Here is a 25777-nt window from a genome sequence, read left to right on the forward strand (position 1 = left end):
ACTGCTTTCTACTTGTCCTGTGGATTTCATGAAATTGAGTGCATGGCCTTAAGGTCTAATTGTCAGTTTGTCAGACATTCCCGTTTTCTGCTCAGTACTTCAAGTCCAAACAGGTTTTAAAACCCTCACTACTGAAAACCATTTGTTATGTGATTACCAAAAGGAAACTTGAGTTCCAAGAGGCCGTAATACTTAATCAAGATTGCCTTGCAGCCAAAAACACACACTAAAATGATGGGGAAACTTGAAGGAAAGTGATCCTGGTTTAGATAGCAAATTCCTTTCATGGTGACTTCTGAGCTTCTGGCCTATTCTTGAGGGGACTGTTAACACTTCGCTTTCACGTTTAGATTTGCTTGTTGGTGAGGGTTTACTTTTAACTTTGGTGCATTGAGGGTAAGAATTCCAATTTTATGAGAGGAGGTAAAGGGTGACTTGATTCAGTACTTCTGTTGCATTTATGCATTTAGACTTAAGACGGGGAAGGATAGATGCCCAAGACCTCCTCATTTTTATTTGGAATGGTCAGTAATGGCTTTGCACATGAGGTGAGGTTTGAAATGGCTCTGTGTTCTTTAGCTATTGTTGTATAATGACAGACCACTCCCAAATTCAAGTATTAAGGCTCATAAGACTGTGGTTTAGATAAACTTGATGGGACCCCCTCATGAGTTGAGTAAGCAACTGCTTAACTTGGCTGAGCTCTCTCACATATCTGGTGCCTCAGTCTGGTCTAGCATGGCCCTGGCTGGGATAACTGGGCTGCCATCCTGCAGTAGGCTAGACCAGACTTACTTCCATGGCATGATTTCAAGAGCTAGACCGGAAATGCCCAAAACTTCTTGAGGCCTTAAGCTGGACCTGGCACAGCATAACTTCTACCAAATTCCATTGGTCAGAACACAGTTGAAGAAATAGACTCAACTCATGATGGAGAAGCTGTACAGTCATATTGCAAGAGTGTAGCTAGAGACCATTAATTGGATAAGTAGGATAAGTAGGTAGGGTTTAGACGGAGGACATGAAATTACTGGTGTGAACCTCCTCTGGTCTAAAGAAGAATGCACCTCAACTATCCTGCATCCCACCTCCCTAATGTCTGAGAAACACAAGTATAAGCTTCTCTATTGGCTTGTAGGTTTTAATTAATCTCATTGGATATTAATTAATCTCATTGAAAGTATATCTTTCTGGAGACGATTTCATAGAATATATATATATACACACATACTACACTGTTTTCCAAGATGATTGCCATACAGCCACATTTCTTATAGTTATCTTGATCATTGGTGTTTTCACAAGTAATGATTGTCTCCTTCTCTTGTAGGATTATGCCCATATGTTGACCTGTGTTACTGAAAGAGAAAAGTTTATTGTGCCCATCAAAGCTAGAGGTGCACGAGCCATCATAGATTTTCCAGACAAGCTGAATTTTTCCACTTGCCCTGTCAAATACAGCACTCAGAAGACCCTGCTGGTACGAAACATTGGCAACAAAGATTCTGTGTTTCACATCAAAACTCATAGGTATGCATTCCTTCAACTCTTGGTTTTGATTGATTCTAGCTAATCTAGTCCACACATGTAATTTCCCAGAATAGCAGTCAAGATGCAACTGCTTATTACAATCTTCAGTTGCAAGGATGGGAGACCTCCTTGACATGGGGCAGACTTCCTCTTCATCCCATGAGAAAACCAAAATTCAAGGTTACCTCTTTGGGTATAAGTGGTTTTCTGAAATGCTGGATAAGAGACTGAGCAATAGAGAGATTGCATAACTTGCTCAAGAGCACACAGCTAGTAAGCGAAGGTGTTCAGTGTTAATCTGATTATTTATTTGGTAGCTACAGTGTAGTAGACAGTGAGACAGTACAAATATGGTCCTCAAGGACCTCTCTTATAAGACAGGAAAGATCAGTTGTTATGGGAAGTGAAAATGCTGGCTGATGAGCAGGACCATAAAAAGAATGGCCAGCCTGGGAAGACAGGAGACAGAAGGTCAAGTTCTTTTCTGTGGCTTTTTGAAAAATAGTGCAGATCCTGGGTTGGATCATGAATTCATTTTCATAAGGGCTTTATCTGTGGAATCCTTTGCTAGTTTAAGGATACATCTCTTCAGAAAGGATTAGCATTTACTTCTGCCTGGTTACCAAAGGTTAGACCACATACACTGCCCTTCTGGGAATTTCTTGGCTTAGGGTTTCCTGGACTGAGCATGCATGTCTGAACCCCAAACCTGTAGAAGACACGTGTCCAATATGAATTCCCTAGAGTCCCTATTTCCCTCCCTTAGAACCAAGATAGACATTTCTCCTTGTGCTAATGTTTTGGTAGCCTTTGACGTTTCTCAGGTTTATATGGGGATTTTGTTGCCAGTCCCCCTCACTTCACCAACCCAAGACCTTGTCTCCTAGTTTAGCAGGGCTGTTAAAACCCAGGCTTCAAGGGCTCAGTCACCTACTGCTCTAGTTCTTATTTTCCTGAGAATTTGAATCCTGTGAATTTGCCTTTTTTTCTTTTTTCCACACGCTTAGCTGCACATTTACGTAAGTTATTTTTTTATCCAGACTTCCTAGGTGTTTTCTGGTGGGATAGTTTTCATGTTACTTGGTCTGCTATGTTATAAGTAGCAGGGATGCCATAATATAGGTTGAGGCACATCCCACAGGAGGGAATTTGTGCTTATTCTTACATGTGTCCCAGGAGCATCACTATCTGTAAACCAGTTCATGTAGGTTCAAGTTTTTGTCTAATATCATTTGTTCCTGGCTGAAATCTACTTTAATATTTCTTGCAGCACAAATCTAATGGATATTCTATCAGTTTTTGTCTACCTGAAAAAAACATATTGTCTTTATTTTTGAAAGGTTTTTTTCTCTATAGAATTGTGAATTCTGTATACATTTGATGAGTATAGAATTATATATACATTTTTTAGTACTTGAAAGATGTCACTTTATTGGCTTTTGGTTTACATTTTTCTAATGAGATTTTAGAGATTTCTAGCTTTGTTCGTCTATAGGTAATTATATTTTTTCTTGGGCTACCTTCAAGATTTCTGAAGATGTTTGGTTTTTAGCAGTTTAAATGTGATGAATCTAGGTGTGGATTTTGTTTTTGGTTATTTTTTGTTTTAAGAATTTTATTTTGCTTTTATTTTGTTTTGATCTTAATCCTGCGTGATGTTCTCTGAGCTTCTTGGATCTTTCCTTATTTTTGGAAAATACCAGCTATTATATCTTCAAATACATCTTTTGCTTTTGCTCCATCCTCTTTCATCATTTCTTCTGCTTGTAGGAATGCTCTGCCTGCCACAGGTGAACTCCTTAGCACACGTCTCATCTTAATTAGGAGCAGGGCATTGCCCATTTTTGTTGGCCCTGCAATGTCAGCTCTCTAATGGGTTTGAGAAAAATTGTGATTTTGTGGTTTATCTGGCATTTTTCATTGTTAGGGTAGGAGAAACACTCTTTCAAGCTTTCTACCTCCTAGGTGGAAGCAGGACTCTGACCCACTTTAGATAAATCAGTCAGCAGAGGCAAAGGAAAAACTCTTGTCAATCAGTGTCTCCTTAGATTGTCAAAGTACTTATAAAGCTTTTGTTTGCATTTTGTGGTGAGACTCATATTTTGATTGAAGGGAAGGGAGCAAGTTGTTCAACTGGCTCACTGTCACTTAGAAAGAACCAGTCTCTTTTCATTAAGAAAAAAGACCCTTCATAACCACCATCCATAATACACGTTAAAAACTTCCTGTTACATTGGTATTGTTCCAGTGATAGAGAGAATCCACGTAAGGTGGAGAAACAAACACAGGCAGCATATCTTCCTGAATTGTTTGGCTGAATCTTCAAAACTACACATGAATGGCAATACATTCATATAAAGTAAAGTGAAATCACAGATTTAATAGTATGAAGTTGCAGGAAAAGATCTAAAACTTTTGTATCCATACAACTGAAAGTGAATCATAATGTGGAAACACTTCTAAGGTAAAATGGTGAGCTAACTCAAGGACTAGCCAGGAATCATGATAACATTAGAAACTCTAGTCCCACATTTTAATTTTACAGATGAAAGAAGTAAGGTCTGAGAAGGGAAATGACTCATTCAAGTTCTCCCAATAAGTTAATAATAAAACTTGGATTAAAAACAAACATGGGCCAGTCCTGGCCTTGTTTACCTTAAGATCCATTCCTTGCCCTTTTAGACTTTGCTCAGCATCAGTGTTGGGCTGTGTTAGCCTCCCTAGCCTGTGGACCTGCTGAATTCCAGCTGTGTTTGTCCAGGGGGGTGGGAACTAGAAGGAGGCTGGAGAGTGGGAAGAAGTCAGAGTATTTCTCTTTCTCCCTTTCCGACTTCAGTAGAGTCCCCAGCAGGCAGCTGCATCTCCTCTGCCGTTCTAGCTCCTGTCAGACAGACCTGCCATGGTTCCAACTTCCACCCGCTCCCCAGGATCTGCTAGTACCTCCTCCTCTCCTTTGGTCTCTAGCCCAGTGATGGAAGTGGCTTACTGCTGTTACCAATCCCTGAGCTAGTTTACCATCTTAAGTTGGGCTTTTCATAGCTTTCATCTTCTATATAATCAAATCTTTCAGTTGAATTTCCTGTTCATTTTTGTTTTCCTGTGTAGGTTCTGCACCAAATGGTACTTTTACGTTCTTTCCTCTAAATGTGTGTATTCCAACCATGATGTCGATTCTGCGAGTTACTTCTAAATCCTTCCAATAAATCCCCTTTTTGTCTAAGTTCGCCAGAATTGGTTTCTGAAGAATGCAGCTGATTTTGTGGTCACTTGTATTAAATCCAAATGTCTGGGGAGATCCCCTGATGATTATCTATTCTAAAAAATGCATAGGTGATTATGTTGCCCAGGCAGGACTGAGGACCCCTCTTTCATTGACAACATGATTGTCAACAGACATAGTGGATCAGTAATAGTTTGGGAAGTCAAAAAGTTTTGCTTCTTTTATGGTCATTATACAGTCAGAAATATCTCTTAGGAAATTGTTTTAAAAAAGCAAATCATATTATTTTCATTGAAATAATGGCTTAATTAATGGTTAAGTTTATAAATAGGTCCATATAAATAACAAAAAGTAAAACTCTTTATGTGTCTGTTGCTCCCGTAAGAATATGAGCTTCTCAAATGCAAGGATTTTATCTCTTTTCATTTGTATGTCCCCAGCATCTAGCAAAGTGTCTAGAATAAATAAGTGCTCAATAAATGTTTATAGGATGCCTAACCAACAGTATATCACAACAGCAGAGCTACAACTATAAACCTCTATAATAATTTAAAATAAAAAACATGCTCCAAGTACTATAAAAGAGGCATAATGTTTTTTTACACTATAAAAGGAGCCTCAATGTGCTGTAAAATATACAGAGAACACAAACAATAAGTTTTCAACTTTATTACAGATTTGACCTAAAACTCTTGTAGGTACCAGAATAACTTTGACTATTAAAGTAGGATTAATTTTGGAAGGTGAGATAGAAAGAATGAAGAAGCAATTTTAAAATCTAAAATCTCAATTTAGGAATCAATTAATAAGAAAGATTCTCTAAAAGAAAAAAATACTAATTTCATATTCAGTGTTTAATATAATACAACCAATATTTAGCCTTCTGCTAAAATATTGAATCATTTGGATGGGATATTTTAGTTCTTATGAGCAATTCATAGTGAATTGAACAAAAACTCAAAATCTTTCTCATGGCTCATGATTTTTCACAAACTGAATTCCCTCCCTGATCAAGTATGCAGTATTAATGAGGATGTCAAAACCAGACATTCTGGTAGACAGAGCCAGCCTTATACCCTGGAGGAACAGCACCTTTTACCTCTTTGTAAGATCATTTTCTGATACTTGATATTCTCTAGCCTTTTCTGTCTGTCTGCCTTTAGTAAAATGAAGTACAGAATCAAATTATAGACAATGTTTAAGCACCAGAACTTAACACACTCTCTCCAATTAATGTCTGATTTATTGAGGAAGCTTAGGCAGCTCTAAGTAGCAATGACTCTCCCCGGTGACTTTCTAACCACTGAAGAAGTTTAGTGTAATATAAGCCCAACAATTAGCACAAAAAGGAAGAAACTGTTACCACTCTTTAGAATTAGGATTTCTAGAGGTCCTAAGAAGAATCCTTTTGTCCATAGAAAATTAACTTAGGTTCTGTAATGTAATACTAATTCATTCCAAAACTGTTATTTTGCTACTGAGAAATGTTTGAAAAGAAAATGAAAACACAGTGTAGGAAGAAAAATATTAAGAACAAGGGAAGCAGAGACAGAAGAAAATACTACAGTGTTTTTCTCAAAGCCAGGAAGCTGGGGCCAGTTCTTGTTTCTTTCTGAGCCTTTAAGAAAGGAAAAAACTTTAAAGACGGTAAGATTCGCCTCCATCTCCCATCAAGTAGAAATTCTTGAGATACCAGAAGTCTACTCCTTCTGTATTCCCCCGAAATGGTAGAAAGATTAAGTAAAAAATAGATATATTTTTAATTTCCCTTTAAAAGTTGATTATAATTCAATTCAGCATGTTTTGAGAGGCTCTTATGAGTAAATAGCTGTGCATGGACTGGTGAGAGACACAAAGATAAATCTAATCAGGTGGTTTCCACATTCAGGGATAGTTTGGGGAGATAGGGAGAACTTAAGGCTTCCATCCCTGCTCTACCACTCACTAGTTGGGTAGCTTTGGGCCGGTTGTATGTGCTTTTAGAGCAAACATTTCTCATGTCTAAAATGCAAATAACAGGACCTACTTTCTCAAGGTTTTTGAGGATTAAAAGAATTGACATATATGAAATCCAGCTCTTGAGTAGAGTACATGCTCTTGAAATTTTGCTTTCTCTTTCCTTTCAAAAGTCTCTAGCTATTGAGAGAGACAGGCATGAAAACTTATTATAGTACAAAGTAAAAAGTAAAAATAAAGTTACAGCTTCCCCTGAGAGGAAGGAGACTTTATTAATAAGAGGGAGAATCTGGAAAGATTCAATTTAAGAGGTAACTCTGAGTCTGGGCTCTGATAGGTGACTTTGGAAGGAGTATGATGGAGAAAACACTGAATGTTCCTATAAAACTCAAGCAGTTCTGGAATGTGTATGTAGAGGGCACTGTCTGGCTGGAAGGAAGAGGAGCTGCAATGCTGGGAGGGTTATGGGTGAAGAGACTAAAGCCCTCCCATCCTGTCCACCCCAGCCTGATGTGAAATGTGACAGGTATACAGGACATTTGGACAAATGTATCTGTTTAATGAGAAAGCCAAAACTGGTTGGAAGCAGATTACTTGGGACTTTAAATGTCTAGAACTTTGAACTTTACTACATAAATTATGGGGGCCTCTGAAGTTGTTTGAACAAGGTGTTATGTCCTCTGTTTGTTTTTCACAATATCTCTGGAGCAGAGTGAGGGATTGAAAGGACAATGACAAACACCTGATCTCATCTGAATTCTGAAGATCATTCTCTGTCTGCTTTTCCATCTAGGGGCTGCCAGTGAGGGAGATAACAGCAGCAATAACAAAAATAACGACAAACATCTTTTTAGCTCTTGCTATGTGCCAGACTTATTCTAAGCACTTTACCTATGTCAGCTCCTTCAATTCTCACTACAATCCTGTGAAATAGGTGCTGTCATTACCTCATTTTGCAGATGAGGAGACTGAAGTTTGAGTAACTTCCTCAAAGTCATGACTGATCTGGGTTTTGAACTCATTCAGTTGACTCCAGGCTAGTAACTACCTTATGGTGCCCCTACAGCAGCGCCTGGAGTTCATTGGAGGATTGGTGCCGAAGGCACAGGAAATGGACAGACACAGGAAAGGGAAAGTAGTGAAAGAAAAGGGCAATCCAAGTAGAGAGCACCAGAGGAAGTTAACACTTGTCCATGGTAGGAAGCACTTGAGATCCTGCAATGATAATCTCAGGTACCACCACGTGCTACCCAGACTGTAAGCTCCGTGCCCTCAGAAGAAAGGTTAGGTTTTCTGAAATTAAGTTCACTATCTAAGGGAAGATTTTAAGGAATGAAGACTCTAAAAATGCTTGCATTGAAGTAAATAATCAGAAACAGCTTAGCCTGCCAGATACACTGTCCAGCACATTACTTTGAAAAACAAGCAATTTAAAGAAGTGAAATGAAAAAAAAAAAAAAAAAAAAAAGAAGTGAAATGAACCATGGAAAGAATTAAATGGGCTGGGTTTCCTGTTTAAGAGGAAGAGATCTGAAAGTTATTTAAGGTACATCATGATCAGATGCATCTTCTCTCTTACTGCTCCTTTCCAGGGCAATTAAACTCAATTATTTCCTGTTCCCAGATGTACCCTACCTCTTCATAAGGTCTCCTTGCCTAAATTCTATTTTCAAGAGACAGATGTCCCCTTTCCAAATGCTCTCCACCCTTTTCCAACTTACTCTCACCCAGGAGGCTGACCTATTTAAGAGGTCAGTATGCCTTTGGCTTTTGATTGGGGTCAGTCAGTGGGAGCCCCAGCAGGCAATCAGACAAAGGATGTGAGGTCAAGACACTTTTCACTCTAGAGTCTTATGTGTGAGGCCCCCTGGAATGACTGTAACTCTTGACTAAAGCCCATGGAGCCTTCTCTTAGGCCACTGGTAGGTTTCAGAACCACTCCTCCTTCTTGGCTCTTTGGGTATTTGTGCTCTTTGGTAAGTCTACTGTTACTAACCCTCGGTGATCGCATTGTCTCCTGTAGTTTCCCGATATCCCTTCACCCTTTGATTATAAATAGACCCTTTGTTAAACTGCACTCATCTCATTCTCATGCAATTGTGTGATCGCTTTCCTTTTGAGACTTTGATACGGTTTTTCCCTTGTAAAAACCTTCTCTTCTCTGAACTCTTCCCAAAACTTGGTTTTTGTCTCTTTGAAGGTGCTGTTCTTTTGCAAATTACAGTATTTGCATACATGTTATAAGTCCATCCTTCACTGGAATCACTCAGTGAATGTTCAAAGAATGGCTAAATGGCAAGGATACAAACAAGACTGTCATGCACCATTTAAGTTTTTCTTACATTTGTTGTTCTGTATCTGTCATTTTAATATTAATATACAGTTTTTTCACATTAAGGAGAAAGTAGAATTCTGAATCGCTGAATTGTGGTGTAGGGTGTGCTCTGTCTGCAGACCTGGAACTCATGTCTCTTCTCCCCTTCCCCTCACACTAGTCAGCAGTGTGTTCTGATGGTGTGTGTCTCCATGTGTGTTGCAGGCCCTTCTCTGTAGAGCCATCTGTTGGAACTCTTAATGTAGGAGAGTCCATGCAACTGGAAGTGGATTTTGAACCACAGACTGTGGGCAATCACAGTGAAAGACTTATTGTGCATTACGACACAGGTATGCATTATTCTTTGGTAAAGTTCTACATGTTATGAAAGGTTGGATGAAAAACATGATTAAGCAAAATAGGAAATGGTTATTTTGGTTATTTGTGTTAGATTAAAGCTAAGACCCACATGGTGAAGAACTGAAGAGTAAACGCCTCCAGCAGAAATAATGTTGAGCCACATGTAAATCCCACCTACCAGTTTCTTCAGTGCTTGAAAGCCTGAGAAATATAGGGCTCAGAAGGAAGGGAAGGAACCAGTTACCCAGAAGTTACACTGGTAGACTGAGGTTATTTATATGTAAATGTAAAATTGAAGATAACTTAATATTCCTTGGGCTTTCAGTTTACTGCTGCCTTTGTCTAACATTTAAAAACTATAAACTCCAGTTCAAAATGTTCTTCTGTGTGCCCTCTAGTCTGTGTAAGATCTGGTTATTTAATCCTTAGAATATGCAAATGTCTTACTTAACATCTTACTTAAACCTGGGGCTTTGTTGCTGCTAGCATTTTCTTAAAGGCCTTGCCCTTCATAATAATGAATATTCACTTAACTGTTTTTGCAGCTATTTGGTCTGTGGTCATGTAGATTGCATGTACATTATGCCAGTCTCCAAAGTTGGTTTGCAAATTAATATATGTTATCTTGTTGTTGTTGTTCAGTTGCTAAGTTGCATCTGACTCTTTTGTGACCCCATGGACTGTAGCCCACCAGGCTCCTCTGTCCTACTATTTATTGTTTTGTGATTTTTCTCACTTTTTCTCATTTCTTCTTTACCCATTTATGTTGATTGACCTAGACTGTCTTCATCAGAAGGGCATTGTAGGGAGAAAACAGTGCACAGACAGGGAAAAATCAGCAAATAACATCTAGGTCACAGTTCAGAATTGCTGGCTTTGTGGATGTGTGTCTGAGCAGGACCAATCAAGCCCTTGCTTAAGGACCTGTGGGTAAGTGGTCCTGGCTCCACAAAGCCCAGCATAACAGCAACTAATAATCAGTGGCACAGTCTATATTTATCTTTTCGTGTGTCCACAATTCACTGGCTGCTAGCAAGACAGTTTCAGCCTGGACTTAGCTTAAGGAGAAGGGGGAAGTTTCAGCCCTGGTAACACAACGGTGGAAGATTAAAAGCAGAGTACATAAACCATCATGGATGTCAGTTTTTCAAAGTAGTGCCATTTTAGTCTCCCACTGACAAAGCACGGGAGTTCCATTTGCTTCACATCCTTGCCTGCCCACAGTGTTGTATTTTTCATCTTAGGCATACTGGATATATAAAGTGATGTCTTCTAGTGGTTTTAGTTTTTATTTCTCTAATGATTAATGATGTTGGGCACCTTTTCATGTTCTTGCTGGCTTTTAATTTATCTTTTAAAATTAAGTTTCAAGTCTTTTGCTCATTTTTATTTTACTGTTTTTCCTTTTATCATTAATTTGTAAGAGTACTTTACAGCTTGTTATTCTGAATACTAGTCATCTGTCAAGTGTATGTATTGCTAATCTTCTGTTCTGCTCTGTAGATTGCCTTTTTATTTCCCTAATGATATTTCTTGACAAGATGACATTTTTAATTTTGATGAAACCTCTACTATAATTTTTTTTTCCTTTAAGACTAATGCTCTTTGCCTTCTTGCCAAGAAATTGCTGCCTTTTCCAGGATCATGAATATGTTCTCTTGTGTCCACTTTTATAAGGGTAGTAGTTTTAGCTGCTTTGTTTAAATTAATGATTTATCTTTTATTTCATTTTAGAATATGTTTCAGGTGTGCACCATGCTTTATTTTTACCCTGTGGGTTATTAGCTGATCTCCTTTCTATTATTCTGGAATTCCAACTACTTACTGTATTATTCTATTATTTATTCTACTATTTGTCTATTATTTAGTCTTTTTAACCTGTATTTTATGTTTTCCATTTTTTTTTTTGCAGACTTCTCTGAATGCTTCCTATGCATTGTCCCATTCAGTAATTTCTTCTTCAGTGAATACTCATCTGCTGAGTTTTAATTTTTCAATTATTTATAATTATTTAATTAATTAATTTATTTTTTATTTTATTTTTTTCATTTATTTTTATTAGTGGAGACTAATTACTTCACAACATTGCAGTGGGTTTTGTCATACATTGACATGAATCAGCCATGGAGTTACATGTATTCCCCATCCCGATCCCCCCTCCCACCTCCCTCTCCACCCGATTCCTCTGGGTCTTCCCAGTGCACCAGTTATTTTAGTTTCTGAAAGTTTATTTGGTTCTGTCAAATCTGATTGCTCTCTACTCTTATTTTTCATATTTTCCTTTTATTTCTTTAATATAGTAAATATAGTTATATTGTATATTTGGTAATTCAGACATACTAAGTCTGCTCATCTATTTATTTGTTTATTTTGTTATTTGTTGTTTCTTATGGTTTTCTATCATGGTATCTGGTAGAGGAGGAAAAATGTCTTTTTTCCTCTATCCATTTTGTTTTTTAAGATGTGACCCCTGTAACAAAGGACAGATTAACAAGAGAAGAACATAAAAATGCATTTAATATAAGTTTTATGTGGTATGTGAGCAGCTGGTAAAGAATTCATCTGCAATGAGGGAGACCTGGGTTCGATCCTTGGTTTGGGAAGATCCCCTGGAGAAGGGAAAGGCCACCACTCCAGTATTCTGGCTAGAGAGTTCCATGGACTGTATATGTATAGTCCATGGGGTTGCAAAGAGTTGGACATGACTAAGCAACTTTCGCTTGCAACTTACTTGAGCCTTCATAAGAAATGATCTGAAGAAGTAGTAAAATCTGAATTCTTCATGCTAGGTTCGATGAAGGGTGGAAGGTTGTGGGAAAATGTGATAGGACCAAACAGTGTTTGAGCTAAGCATAGTAAATTGAGGGAAACAGTAAGGCCTGTTAATTCAGATTCCTCTTGGTATCCTTCTGTATTTGAAGGTAAACATACTTCTTTCTACCCGGTGTTGAAACGTACCTCTCAAATAGAGGATCTTATTACCTGCTTCAGGGGAGGTTAACAAAGTCCCTCTTGCACCTGCCATTTCTTATATTCCTTCAGTTTGATATATTTAATATGTCAAGGTGCCATGTTTTGTGGTAGTATGTTATAGATCCCATCATATCTTATGCCTCTTTGTGTTTTATAATTTTTGGATTTAGCATTGTCACTTTGGGCAGGTCCTGGACTTTATGTCCTGTCCTAGGCATCCAATGTAATAGTTAAAACAGAGGTTCAAAGGATAACAAAGGCCAGTAGGGCAAAAGACAGCCTTGGCACTAGATTATTTCCTGATATTCTTCCTTTTGCTTTAATGTCCTTATTTTCCTATTGGGTTAGTAATCAGTTTTAAAGTAGTTTGAAAAATGTTTTATTGAGTATTTTAGTTATTTCAATCTCTAGTTTAATATGCTGCTTAAAACTGACTCTAATATATGTCTTTTTTCACCTTATGCAGCTGTATTTATGCAGTAGTTAGATTGCCCATACATCATCAGTAGAATCAAAACTTGAGAGAAGACAGTGAGCATCCAATCTAGTCCCTAGCTTTGTTTGCGCATGGAAAACTGACATCCTAAGAAATGAAGAGGCTTGCCTGTAGCTGATATCAGTAGTCAGGAGCACAGTTAGAACCCAAACTCAGACTCTCAGCTCTCGCGCAGTGCTTTTTCCTCCATTATGGATCATCTCCCTAATCTCTTATATTACTGCATACACATTTTTACTCCCTTAATCTGTTGACTTTAAAATGCAGCTATCTGTACATTCTCCTAGCAACCCTCAATCTGGATTTTACTTTTATGTAAGTATTTGGATTGACACACATACTTACATGTATAGTCCCTTGCTAAAGAAAGTGAATATTTGTATATTAAAATTTAGTCATGCATAGAAAAGTTGAATTCCTACACTGAGGTTCTGGTGTCAGCTTTGATTTTTGAATAAAGTCATTTTCTAAAGATTGCAGACAGAGATAAACTGTCTTGTAGCATTTTCCTTACATGAAAAGAACTGCTGATAAGAATGCGCTTTCATCTTTATTGTGGGTTATCAATGACCAGGACTTATAACCTTTCATTAGTGAAAAACAGTAATGACTACCTAAACACAATTAATCACAGAGCTTTTCCAAGCAGCCTTGATCACATTGGCTTGTCATCTCACTAAATAAGCATCTGATTGAACTTTCTGCAGCTGTTTGAAGTATGAATTGATTTGAGGAGGGAAATTTAGCATCACTTTTTCTTCATACTTCTTCAAACAATGTTCCAAGGAGAAACAGTGATGCTCCTCAGCAGGAAGTACTCAGTCACTTCTCTAACAGTTGTGTTTATGCCCTTCCATTGCTGGTCCTTCACTGGATTTAATTATTGATTAAATACAGCTAGGACATGTTGTTTTCTTGACATCCAGAGCTTGAAGCAGTGCTCTAGCAATTATGGCAGTCAAGTGTAAATTTCACCAACATCTAATATTTTACTCATTATCATTTTCCTGAATCTTATCTCTCGCCTCCTTTTCTCCTGTGTATGCCCTTCCATAGTGAAATCAAGTTTGTTCAAGCAATTGATTGTACCCCAGGGATGATTTAGTTATATTTTTATTATAGTCAAAAACTAAGAAAGAACTGAAGTAACTGAAGGTTTTTGCAAACTACAAACCTCCAGAAGAGATTAGGAATACAGTTTCTCAAGGTTACATTAATAACAGTGAAATAGAACAAAAACCAAGCTAAAACAAAACCAGAACAACTAGTAAATTAGTTCTATCATTTGATTAAAACTGAGAAGTGAAAATATTGACTATTAGGAGACAAATAGCTGGAGTAGGAAATGGCAACCCGTTGCAGTATTCTTGCCTGGAAAATTCCATGGACAGAAGAGCCTGGAGGGCTATAGTCCACGGGGTTGCAAAGAGTCAGACAAAATTGAGCATGCATGCACACATGCACAGGAGACAAAGAAATAATTGCTTAACTTTCACACTTTTCAACTGGGTATTGAGAAACTTTATATAATCTAAGGGTTCAAAGAAATATCAGTATTCAGAATAGGCTTAAAAAAGACATAGGTTCTAAAATTTTGGTTACTTGGATAAGCATTAGAAGTAGGAGCATAGCAGTGTTTTTTTCTTTAATGCCTGGTAATGATGCTGTAACTTAGAGCTGACATTACTGGCATAAATAGGAAACAGAGCTAATGCACTTACTCAGCATTTTTGAAAGTGTTGTGTCTTTTACTAAAGTAAAGATAGTTCAATTCAGGGACTAGAAGTTGGCAAATAGGCTCTTTTCCCCAAAGGTGTGATGATGTATTATTAAATATATAAGCAATCATTAATACTTCACAGAGCAGTTTTATGGTCAGTTATATATTTTACTCTAATAAAATATGGAGAAATATTTTTTTCCTCCTAAAAGCTAATAAATGAATACCAAATTATGATACAGTAATTGAGTGTGATATGCTGTCTTGCAGTTAAAACTGCTAAATAATATACATCTGAATATAACCATGCAGAATTCACTGGTGGTCCAGTGTTTGGGATGTCTGGGCTTCCACAGCAAGGGGCCCGGATTTGATCTCTCGTCAGGGAAGTAAGATTTCCTGCATGCTGCCAGGTTAGGCCAGAAAAATAAAAAATAAAAAGCCCTGCTAACTCACTATACTCCTGCAGATTTACCTGTATGAACTTTGTGTCAGGTGTGCAATTATTATAATGAATTATAAACATGTGCCGTTATAATTACAAAATCTAGCAAAACATCGTTACTGTTAAAAAAAAAGGAAATGTTTTTAACATGGCTTTAGAATCAGTGCAAATATTCCTTGACCTAGGAATATTTTTTTGTCTATATTTTTGTCACAATTTTGTTTGCCTCGTATTCCACAGTTTAGGATAGGGAATGGCAGAAGTTAGGATACACTGATGGTTAGAGATTGTTTAAGTGGAATGTTTTTGAAAATTACATAGCAAGTGAAAAGTCTCAAATCATTAGATGTTAGTGCTTACAGAGAACATCTCTGTAACTCCCTTCTTTTTAAAGGTGAGTAAACTGAGGCCCAGGCTTCTCTGGTGCCCCAGTAGTAAAGAATCTGCTGGCTAATGTAGGAGGCGTGGGCTGGATCGTGGGTTGGATCCTGGGTTGGCAAGAGCCCCTGGAGAAGGAAATGGCAACCCACTCCAGTATTCTTGCCTGGGAAATCCCATGGAGAAAGGAGTCTGGCGACCTACAGTCCATGGAGTCACAAAAGAGTCAGACACGACTTAACTGACAAGTAAACAACAAACTGAAGCCCAGAGGCTTTAAGTGACGGTACATCTAAGTACAGCTGGAACTTGAACCAGCTCTTTGGTTCCCTCTGAGGCCAATAAGTTTTCTAGAATACTACAATATTTTCTATAATACTATAGTATTAAATTGAGGATCAAATTGTCAACATCCATTGAATCTTAGAAAAAGCAAGATAATTCCAGGAAAACATCTACTTCTGCTTCATTGACTATGCTAAAGCCTTTGACTGTGTAGATCACAACAAACTGGAAAATTCTTAAAGAGAAGGGAATATCAGACTGCCTTACTGCCTCCTGAGAAACCTGTATGCAGGTCAAGAAGCAACAGAACTGGACATGGAACAACGGACTGGTTCCAAATCAGGAAAGGAGTGTGTCAAGGCTGTATATTGTCACCCTGCTTGTTTAACTTATGTGCAAAGTACATTATGCCGAATACTGGGCTGGATGAAGCTAAAATTGGATCAAGATGGCCAGGAGAAACATCAATAACCTCAGATATGCAGATGACACCATGCTTATGGCAGAAAGTGAAGAGAAACTAAAGAGCCTTTTGATGAAGGTGAAAGAGGAGAGTGAAAAACCTGGCTTAAAACTCAACATTCAAAAAACTAAGATCATGGCATCTGGTCCCATCACTTTGTGGCAAATAGATGGGGTCGCAATGGAAATAGTGACAGACTTTATTTTCTTGCATTCCAAAATCACTACAGATGGTGACTACAGCCATGAAATTAAAAGATACTTGCTCCTTGGAAGAAAAGCTATGACCAACATAGACAGCATATTAAAAAGCAGAGACATTACTTTGCCAACAAAGGTCCATCTAATCAAAGCTATGGATTTTCCAGTAGTTATGTGTGGATGTGAAAGTTGGACTATAAAGAAGGCTGAGCATTGAAAAATTGGTGTTTTTGAACTGTGGTGTTGGAGAAGATTTTTGAGATTCCCTTGAACTGCAAGGAGATCAGACCAGTCAATCCTAAAGGAAATCAGTCCTAAGTATTCATTGGAAGGACTGATGTTGAAGCTGGAGCTCTAATACTTTGGCCACCTGATGGAAAGAGCTGACTCATTTGAAAAGACCCTGATGCTGGGAAAGATTGAAGGTGGGAGGAGAAGGGGATGACAGAGGATGAGATGGTTGGATGGCATCACCAACTGGATGGACATGAGTTTGAGCAAGTTCCAGGAGATGGTTAGTGGACAGGGAAGCCTCATGTGCTGCAGCCCATGGGGTCGCAAAGAGTCAGACATGACTGAGCGACTGAACAGCAAAAACAATACTATAAAACTGTAGCATTATAGTATGCTACAATAATAGTATATACTATTATAATGCTACTACTACTATAATACTATAGTACTATAATACTATTACTGCTACCACTACTGCTGCTACTAATCTGCACACTGCCTTCTGCGCAGATTAAGAATACCGATTTTGGCATTGCCATTGACACTGGTGTACTGGGTAAGCCCAGATCAGTTTGCATAATTTGTTTCCTGAACCCTTCAGAGAAGGAGCACTTCCGAAGATGTTTGATTCAGCAGTTAACTTGAGAGGTGAATTTGACCTTGCCGTGATCAGGAGATAAGAAACACTCTTTCCATCAACTTGCTAGTTCCCTAGAGAATCTATGGCTCCGCTCATATATTTTATTTACTGTCCTCCATTGTCTGAAAGTAACTGAAACCACAGAATGAAATGTATTGTGGATATAGCTGGCTTCACATTTTTGGGGCAAAATTAGTTTTGCTCATATTTGTTTTTGCTTGATTGATAGTGGCAGAACTTGCAAAAATAATGAGACCTTCCACAAAATGCGTCTTTACTAGAACATAATAAATGACTGTGGCTAACCTCATCTACAGTGACTGCAGAATTCAACCCCTGAAACCGATAAGAAACTATAGTGGTAACAGGCACTCCAAGGGCACAAAAAATACCGTTGGTGAGGTACAGCAACCTTAACCATTCTCCTAGGCCTAACACCTTTTCCATCTTTCCTATCATTTGTTTAGCTGGGGAGAGGGACCCTATTTACTGTTGTCTTCATGAAAGCAGATGTGAATAGCAAGTTCTTCAACAGCTATGGAAGCAAGACAAGAGTTATTGCTTCCTTCACTTTGTGATCTGATGACTTTTGGAAGATAATAGTGAAAAAAAATCAATATTAGATGGCTCTTGAAAAGAATACAGTGGCTTTTGCTATATTTCTGGGAAGGAACGTTTTGCAATGAGCAACTTAAACTGATAACATTAGTCTGTCTGACTCCTAGATTTGGATGAAATAAGTAAGCCCTGGAATCTTTTTCCTCAGTTAGATTTTTAAACAATGAAATATTTCAAATAAGTGCAAAAGCACAGAAATAATGTAATCAACAGCCATTACATTTAACATATCTCAACATTTTGCCATATGCTTTTCTTTCAGATGTTTTATAGGTAACTAAACTGATTATAGATGTGCAGTTGCTTTGTTATTCTTTCCTAATCTAATTCTCACGTCTTAGTCCTCAGAGGAGCCATGCTGGGTGCATATTAATGCCATTCCTGCATATTACTTGTCCATAAACCATTGTCTTGTGTAGTTTCAAACGTCTTGTAAATGATATTATATTGTGTATACCATTTCCCAACTTGACTTTTTCATTCAATATTATGGGGTTTTTTGTTTGTTGAAATACTTTTTAAATTTATTTGGCTGTGCTGGGTCTTAGCTGCAGCACGCGGGGATCTTTAGTTCCCTGACCAGGGATTGAACCCTGGCCCCCTACATTGGGAGTGTGGAGTCATAGCCACTGGACCACCAGGGAAGTCCTTCAACACTATGTTTTAAAGATTTAAACACATAGATATATAGCTCTGATTCATTTTAACTAATGCAGCATGCTCCAGCATGTGAAAATACTATAGTTTATCTGTACTCCTATTGAATGTTAGGATGTTCCTAGTTTTTTGCTATTATGAACAATGCTGCAGTGGGTATCTTTGTATATGTCTTATGCAGCTGTGTGAGATTATCCTTAGGGATAAATAACTAGAAGTGAGATTGCTGAGTTACAGGGCAAATGTATCTTGAGCTTTCAGTTCAGTTCAGTTGCTCAGTCATGTCCGACTCTCTGCAACCCCATGGACTGCAGCACGCCAGGCCTCCCTGTCCATCACCAACTCCCAGAGTTTCCTCAGACTCATCTTGAGCTTTACTGGATATGAAATTTATTGGTCAAGTGGTTGTACCAATCTGTATTTCTATCAGCAGTATATGAAAATTCTTGTTTTTCTACCTACTTGTCAATATACTGACAAAACAGCATTGTCAAATGGTTTGATTTTTGTTAATCTAATGGTTATGAAATGATATCTTCTTGTTTTCTTTTATGTCTTTCTCATTACTAATGCTATCTAGCACATTTAAATGTTTCCTGGATGCCCTGTAGTCCTTTTTTTACATCAGAGTTTTGGACGAGTAATGTAATCAGATAGCCAAAAAATAAAGCAATATTTGAAAAGTGCTATTTCCATCCTACCACATTCACCTGACCCTTCTTTCATTTTATTGGTTTCTTGTATATCTTCCCAGTGTTTTTATACAAATAAATGTAAACTTGAATTCATATTCTTATTTTCCCACCTTACACAAAAATAACATACTATTGGGTTGGCAAAAATGTTCATTCGAGTTTTTCTGTAATATGTTATGAAAAAAAACTGAACGAACCTTTTAACCAAACCAATATGTGTATTGTTCTAAACCCTGATTTTTCCACTTAATTGTATATCTTGGAGCTCTTTTCTTTTCACTGGATACTTCTTAATACCTGCACAGTATTCCACTTTTAGGTGTAAGACAGATTTTTTAACCAGCCTTCTCTTGATAGATGCTCTGTTTTTTCCAGTCTGTTGTTATAAGGAACAATACTATGAATACTCTTCATCTTGTTCTGAATTATCTGTAGGATAAATCTCTAGAAGTGGGCCGTAGGATCGTTTTGTAGTTTGGTTCTAGTATTTGACTCTTTGTGAGTCTGCTTCTGTTTTTGTTGTGTATGCTGTTTTTAACTTACAGAGTATTGTTTCTTTGCATGTCTGGTTATGTTTGACTTTTTTAAAAAAATGTGGAACAGTTTGAAACATTGGATCAGGTATCTTACTCTAAAGAGAAATGAGTTCTTTTATCTAGGTTTCTGAGGACAAAACCCATTCATAACAACCAAAATCAAGGTTTAAAGTCCTCTAAAAGACATAGGCAGTTCCTGCATAATACTTTTTTTGTGTGTTAACCTCTCCCTTCGATAGGCTTAGGACTTGGATTTCTATGTCTCTTGCCCCCTTCAGAATGATATCTTCTGTGATGAATGATCAAAGAATGATATAACACACATGTATATGTGTGTGTGTATAAAATCAATTAATATATGAAAAGATGTTCAACATCATCTATAATTAGTTAGTTAGTTCAGTCACTCAGTTGTGTCTGACTCTTTGCGACCCCATGAACTGCAGCACACCAGGCCTCCCTGTCCATCACCAACTCCCGGAGTCCACCCAAATCCATGTCCATCGAGTCGGTGATACCATCCAACCATCTCATCCCCTGTCATCCCCTTCTCCTCCTGCCTTCAATCTTTCCCAGCATCAGGGTCTTTTCTAATGAGTCAGCTCTTCACATCAGGTGGCCAAAGTATTGAGGTTTCAGCTTCAACATCAGTCCTTCCAATGAACACCCAGGATTGATCTCCTTTAGGATGGACTGGTTTGATCTCCTTGCAGTCCAAGGGAATCTCAAGAGTCTTCTCCAACACCACAGTTCAAAAGCATCAATTCTTTGGTGCTCAGCTTTGTTTATAGTCCAACTCTCACATCCATACATGACCACTAGAAAAAGCATAGCCTTGACTAGACGGACCTTTGTTGGCAAAGTAATATCTCTGCTTTTTAATATGCTGTCTAGGTTGGTCAGAACTTTCCTTCCAAGGAGTAAGCGTCTTTTAATTTCATGGCTGTAATCACCATCTGCAGTGATTTTGGAGCCCAGAAAAATAAAATCAGCCACTGTTTCCCCACCTATTTGTCATGAAGTGATGGGACTGAATGCCATGATCTTAGGTTTCTGAATGTTGAGCTTTAAGCCAATTTTTTCACTCTCCTCTTTCACATTCATCAAGAGGCTCTTTAGTTCTTCACTTTCTGCCATAAGAGTGGTGTCATCTGCATATTTGAGGTTATTGATATTTCTCCTGACAATCTTGATTCCAGCTTATGCTTCCTCCAGCCCAGCGTTTCTTATGATGTACTCTGCATATAAGTTAAATAAGTAGGGTGACAATATACAGCCTTGACGTACTTCTTTTCCTATTTGGAATCAGTCTGTTGTTACATGTCCAGTTCTAACTGTTGCTTCCTGACCTGCATACAGATTTCTCAACAGGCATGTCAGGTTGTCTGGTATTCCCATCTTTTGAAGAATTTTCCACAGTTTATTGTGATCCATAATTAAGATTATGCAAATTAAAGCAACAAGTTTCCACTCATCAGACTGTTAAATTTAACTCATCAAAAAGCAAAAAGGAAGCACATGAAAATATTAGCAGCTCTTACCTCTAAAAAGCAGGCCGAGGGTTGAGTGAAGGAGAGGAAGATGTTTTCTTTTCATGGTATGTGCTGTTTCGTACTTAAATTTTTAACCCCATATACATATTTTCTAAATAAAAATGTAACATTTTAGAGGCAAATGCCTAGTTACTTAACTTTTTCTTTAAAGTTTGTGAAATGTTTTGATGTGTTCAAAGTAATAGGGCCTAAAAAACGTTTGCACTATATAAAGGGCTATCAGTTTACTAAATACCTGTTCAGCTCATACAGTTGTGAATGTAGCAGAAATATTTGCTAAAAAAAGTCCGAGTGATTAGGCCTTCTGAGTCCTAATTAAAATGGTAGCAGCACAGACCAACAGACATTCATGATATTTAAGAATTTCCCTTGTCTACCTTGATGTCAGAGTAAGGTACTTGCCGTGACAGTGCAGAGATCAGATAAAATAAATGTTTGTAACTCGTGTCTTCTTGGATGCCCAAGGACATTCATATATCTAGACTCAAGGCAGTTGATGCATCCTGAATGAAATAAAAACTTAAATTACTATGCTGAATAAAGGTGTTCTTAGCATTAAAACATTTTAAGTTTCAACCAGTACTTTTGTCTTTCTATTTTTTCCTTTTCATGTAACCACTATCCACCCATAGTATGTATGTATGTGCATGTGTGTTTCATTTTTGTTTTAATTACTGTTGTTAGGAATGTGGTTCCTTTTGAATAGTCAGTTTTCTGTTAATGAAGTTATTAATGCCGCCTTTCTGATCCCCTTTGTTTGGACTTATATCCTCTCATGCTGAGCAGCTCTTCCCAGATGTACTTGGTGCAGTTAATTTAAGAAATCCAGTTTATGCTTGGAATAAAGATGAGGCTAATAGTTACAGTTCTAGAACTCAGGTGCCCTCATGGTCAGGTTGTTGGATTTTAAACTATTACAAAGAAGTAAAAGATTGGTAGCACTTACCACAATTCATATTTTATGTATTCTTTTTACAGTAATCAAGAAAGATAGTTTATTTCTCTATAATTGTACCAAACATAACATTTCAGATTTCTGATCATGTCTGATCTCTGACGGGGAAGAGGGGAGAATGAAGTGTCTAATGCTTGTGCAATATTCCCTGACTTCACCATGGGGGGAACATAGCTTGGTAGCATAGTTCTAGAATAAATCTTAAAGTGCAGTTATACTTTGTTAATATTCTAGGTGAAAAAGTGTTTATATCTCTGTATGGAGCTGCCATAGACATGAACATAAGGTTGGACAAGAATTCCTTAATCCTTGAGAAAACTTACATATCTCTGGCCAATCAGCGAACTATAACTATTCACAACCACAGTAACATCATTGCCCACTTCCAGTGGAAGATCTTTGCTACCCAGGAAGAGGAAGACCAAGAAAAGTACAGGTTTGTAAGAAAAATCACTATCCATATAATTTGAAGGAATATGAAATTTAGTTATGAAAATTCTGTGGCTTTTGTGGTAAGTTTCTAACCAACTCAAACAATGTCAGATATATTATCATTTGGGTTCAGTATACAATGCCCCTTGTTTCATTTAAAGAACCTGGATTGAACTATGTGGAACACAATATTGTCTGTCCTCAGTTAATCTTATCCTGCTTATGTTAATAATTTACCAGTAGTTGGTTTCCTGAATTTTAAAGACCAAATACATCATTCTTCTCTATTCTCTCAAAACAAATCTACATGTCTTTATTTCTTTTCATAACCCTAACCAGATCAGTCAGTTTTCATAGGGTTTCTAAAAGTAATCTCTTTTGGATTGGGATCCTTGTAGACTACTTTTTTCCCAGTGAAAAGAAACTTTCAGAAAAGACAAAGAGTGGGGGAAATGAGGGCTTAGATATAATGGCTTTAATAATTTCAGTTTTAGTAGCATTGCTCAATCCTCACTAACTGTATAGTTTAATAGAGGTTTCTTGTTGGTATTTTAATCTGCTGCTTTTTAAAATGATACTTCAGGCAGTGGAGAAAATTAATAAAATGGAAAGCCAAACTTTTAATTAATCTCATCACTGTTAAGTTTATAATATTTCTCTTTTTTACTGAATCTATCATTGACTCTTTTAAACTCCATTTGCAATTTTAGCTTCCTCCATCCTCCCTGAATTAGCACTTTTGTCGCTTTCATTGGAATTTATTTCAGTCTTTTTTATTTGCCTCTCCATTTTCATTAAAGATTAGCCCCGAGAAGCTTCAAAGCCCTGTTTAACACCAAGTTAGTATGTGATAAAAATAAAAAGTCTTAGGTCTGTGAAGGCCAGGCAGAAATCCCCCAGCGAGCTGTCCCTAATTGAATCAGAAGGAGCGGTGACAGTGACAGGACACCGCGGACCAGAGGCTTTGTCATCCAGACAATGAGCTTTAATCACCGCATTGCCACTGTGCCATCTTTAAAAAGTGAGGAAAGAAAAGCCTTTCCTGCCTGAAAACTTCATGTTGCCTCATGGCATAGAAACACCAGTAGTTTAAAAAAGGCAAGAGGAGACCTCTTGTCCATTGCTTCATCGGCACTGATTCTTCAGCTGACATGTATGTAGCAACAATCAGAATGGTCCAGGCATGTTCAAAGATAAAAACAGAGCAGGGCTAGGTGCAGAAGCAGCAGTAAAACAGTGTTTCAGTCCCTCCTTGTGCTGTGGGCATCGTCTTTTGGGGAGAAAAGAGTACGCACTCTCAGAGGGAAAGTGTTCATGGCTCAGTCGTGTCCGACTCTTGGCGACCCCATGGACTGTAGCCCACCAGGTTTCTCTGACCATGGGATTCTCTAGGCAAGAATCCTGGCGTGGGTTGCCATTCCCTTCCCCAGGGGATCTTCCCAACTCAGGGATCGAACCTGGGGCTCCTGCATTGCAGGCAGATTCTTTACTGTCTGAGCCACCAGGGAAAATCACCAGAGGGAAAGCCAGCTTTAATTTCAACTATGTCTTTGTGTTTGAACAAATGTATAGGACATGGCTGATGCCATGGCTATGTCCAAAAGATATGTAAGGAAGTTATTCAGCAGTGAAACTCAGGAAAAATTCAAACCAATTGCTGTCAGAAATTCTAAGAGGTTATAATTTTAACCACACGTGAATGGACATTTCTACCCTCCCCCACACTTCTTGTCCCCCCAACACTCATGACCCGATCTCTATTATTATCCTTGAGTCTTATTCTTTTGCATTTTCTCGCTTGCTCTTTCTGTTAGATCCTCCTCCTGGATTTGTTTGTTTGTTTTGTTTGTTTGTTTGCTTTTTTGTGGCAAGAAAACAATATAATAGAGCATTTTAACCACCACAGTTGGAAGCCCACTTTTATCATCTTGGATCATACCCCTCCCTTAAACAATGGACTTGAAAAGTGGCTTCAGAAGGCTAAATAAGAATGTTTTGCTGTGTGTGGGTGACACGCAGCAACATAACTTGTATTGCTACAAACTGGATTGGTTGATCTAAGTGGAGAATGTATTGAATTTTCTGCCCCATCCCCTCTTCCTACCCTTCTCTTAGGGTAAGATGCCTAACCTCTTACTTGACCAGGTGTCTCTTCTCTTCCATGCCTCTCTTGTTCCTTGATACCTTCCCAAGCATGCCACCAAGTTTCATATTGTTAGCCATGGATTCTTGTCCTAGACTAATGAGCAAAATGCCCATCATCTCAAAAAGCAAAGAAAGAGGGTATTCTTTACTGAACATCTGGTTCCTGTCTTTGGATAGGTGCCCCTTTCATGGGTGGCTGTTCTCTTGCTGTGAATGTAGATCCTCTTCTCCTCCATGTAACAAACCCTTAGCTTGTCTCTTGGGCTTACATCAGCAACAGATCAAGCAGAATGTTCTTGGATAGCTGGCTTATGGGCCAAGGTTTGCTTGTCTCTAAGAAACAGGAGTGAGATCTTTAGCTTCTGGCATTAATTCTCTCTTGAGCTCCCCAGGAAGACCAGTGCAAGAATCCCTGGAATAATCTTTTTGTGTTTGACTCTGCTACTCATAGTGGTGAACAAGCTCTTTTTTCTCCTCTTCCTTCAGTAACCTCTGTAGTTAAGGTGTAGAGAGAAAGGTTGACTTCTGTCCTGAACTTGCAAAATAGGTGATCTAAACGGGCCTTAGGTATACTTTAGGAGATTCACGTTTCCCTTTGCAGTATCCCAGTGACTTAAGATTTTAAAACTTCAGTGTAGATTTTAGATGAATTCAAGAGTCTTCCCACTGCTTTCCAGTTATAATATGGCTTAAAACTCATCCCAAGGCATTCATCTAAGAGGCTGAAACTTGCTGTATGATCACTTTGAGAATTCTAATCCCTTTAGTATTATGGACATCCTCAAGGTCCTATTCTAGCCATCATAGTTTCTTGTTCTCCAGCATCTTGATGCTGAGCAAAGGCACATCTGAGCCCTCTACCTTTCTGGCAGTTTATCACTTTCATTCTACGAAGGAAGTCTTCCTCTCTGTCTTCCAAAACATGTTGGTATGAACCTTAGGACACACATTCAGATTTGGGGACCTCAGGCT

The 25777-nt window shown here is 38.0% G+C and overlaps 1 protein-coding gene across 1 annotated transcript in view; it reads left to right on the forward strand.

Annotated features, from left to right (window-relative positions):
- LOC136157472 (hydrocephalus-inducing protein homolog) overlaps positions 1–25777 on the forward strand; it is a 162061-nt gene that overhangs the window by 55714 nt on the left and 80570 nt on the right. The window contains exons 6-8 of the mRNA XM_065919346.1: positions 1331–1530; positions 9246–9370; positions 22463–22664. Of these exons, the coding sequence (XP_065775418.1) occupies positions 1331–1530; positions 9246–9370; positions 22463–22664 (527 nt within the window). The remainder of the gene's footprint in view (positions 1–1330; positions 1531–9245; positions 9371–22462; positions 22665–25777) is intronic.

Source organism: Muntiacus reevesi, chromosome 2 (genome assembly GCF_963930625.1).
Source record: "Muntiacus reevesi chromosome 2, mMunRee1.1, whole genome shotgun sequence".
Lineage (NCBI taxonomy): Eukaryota > Metazoa > Chordata > Mammalia > Artiodactyla > Cervidae > Muntiacus > Muntiacus reevesi.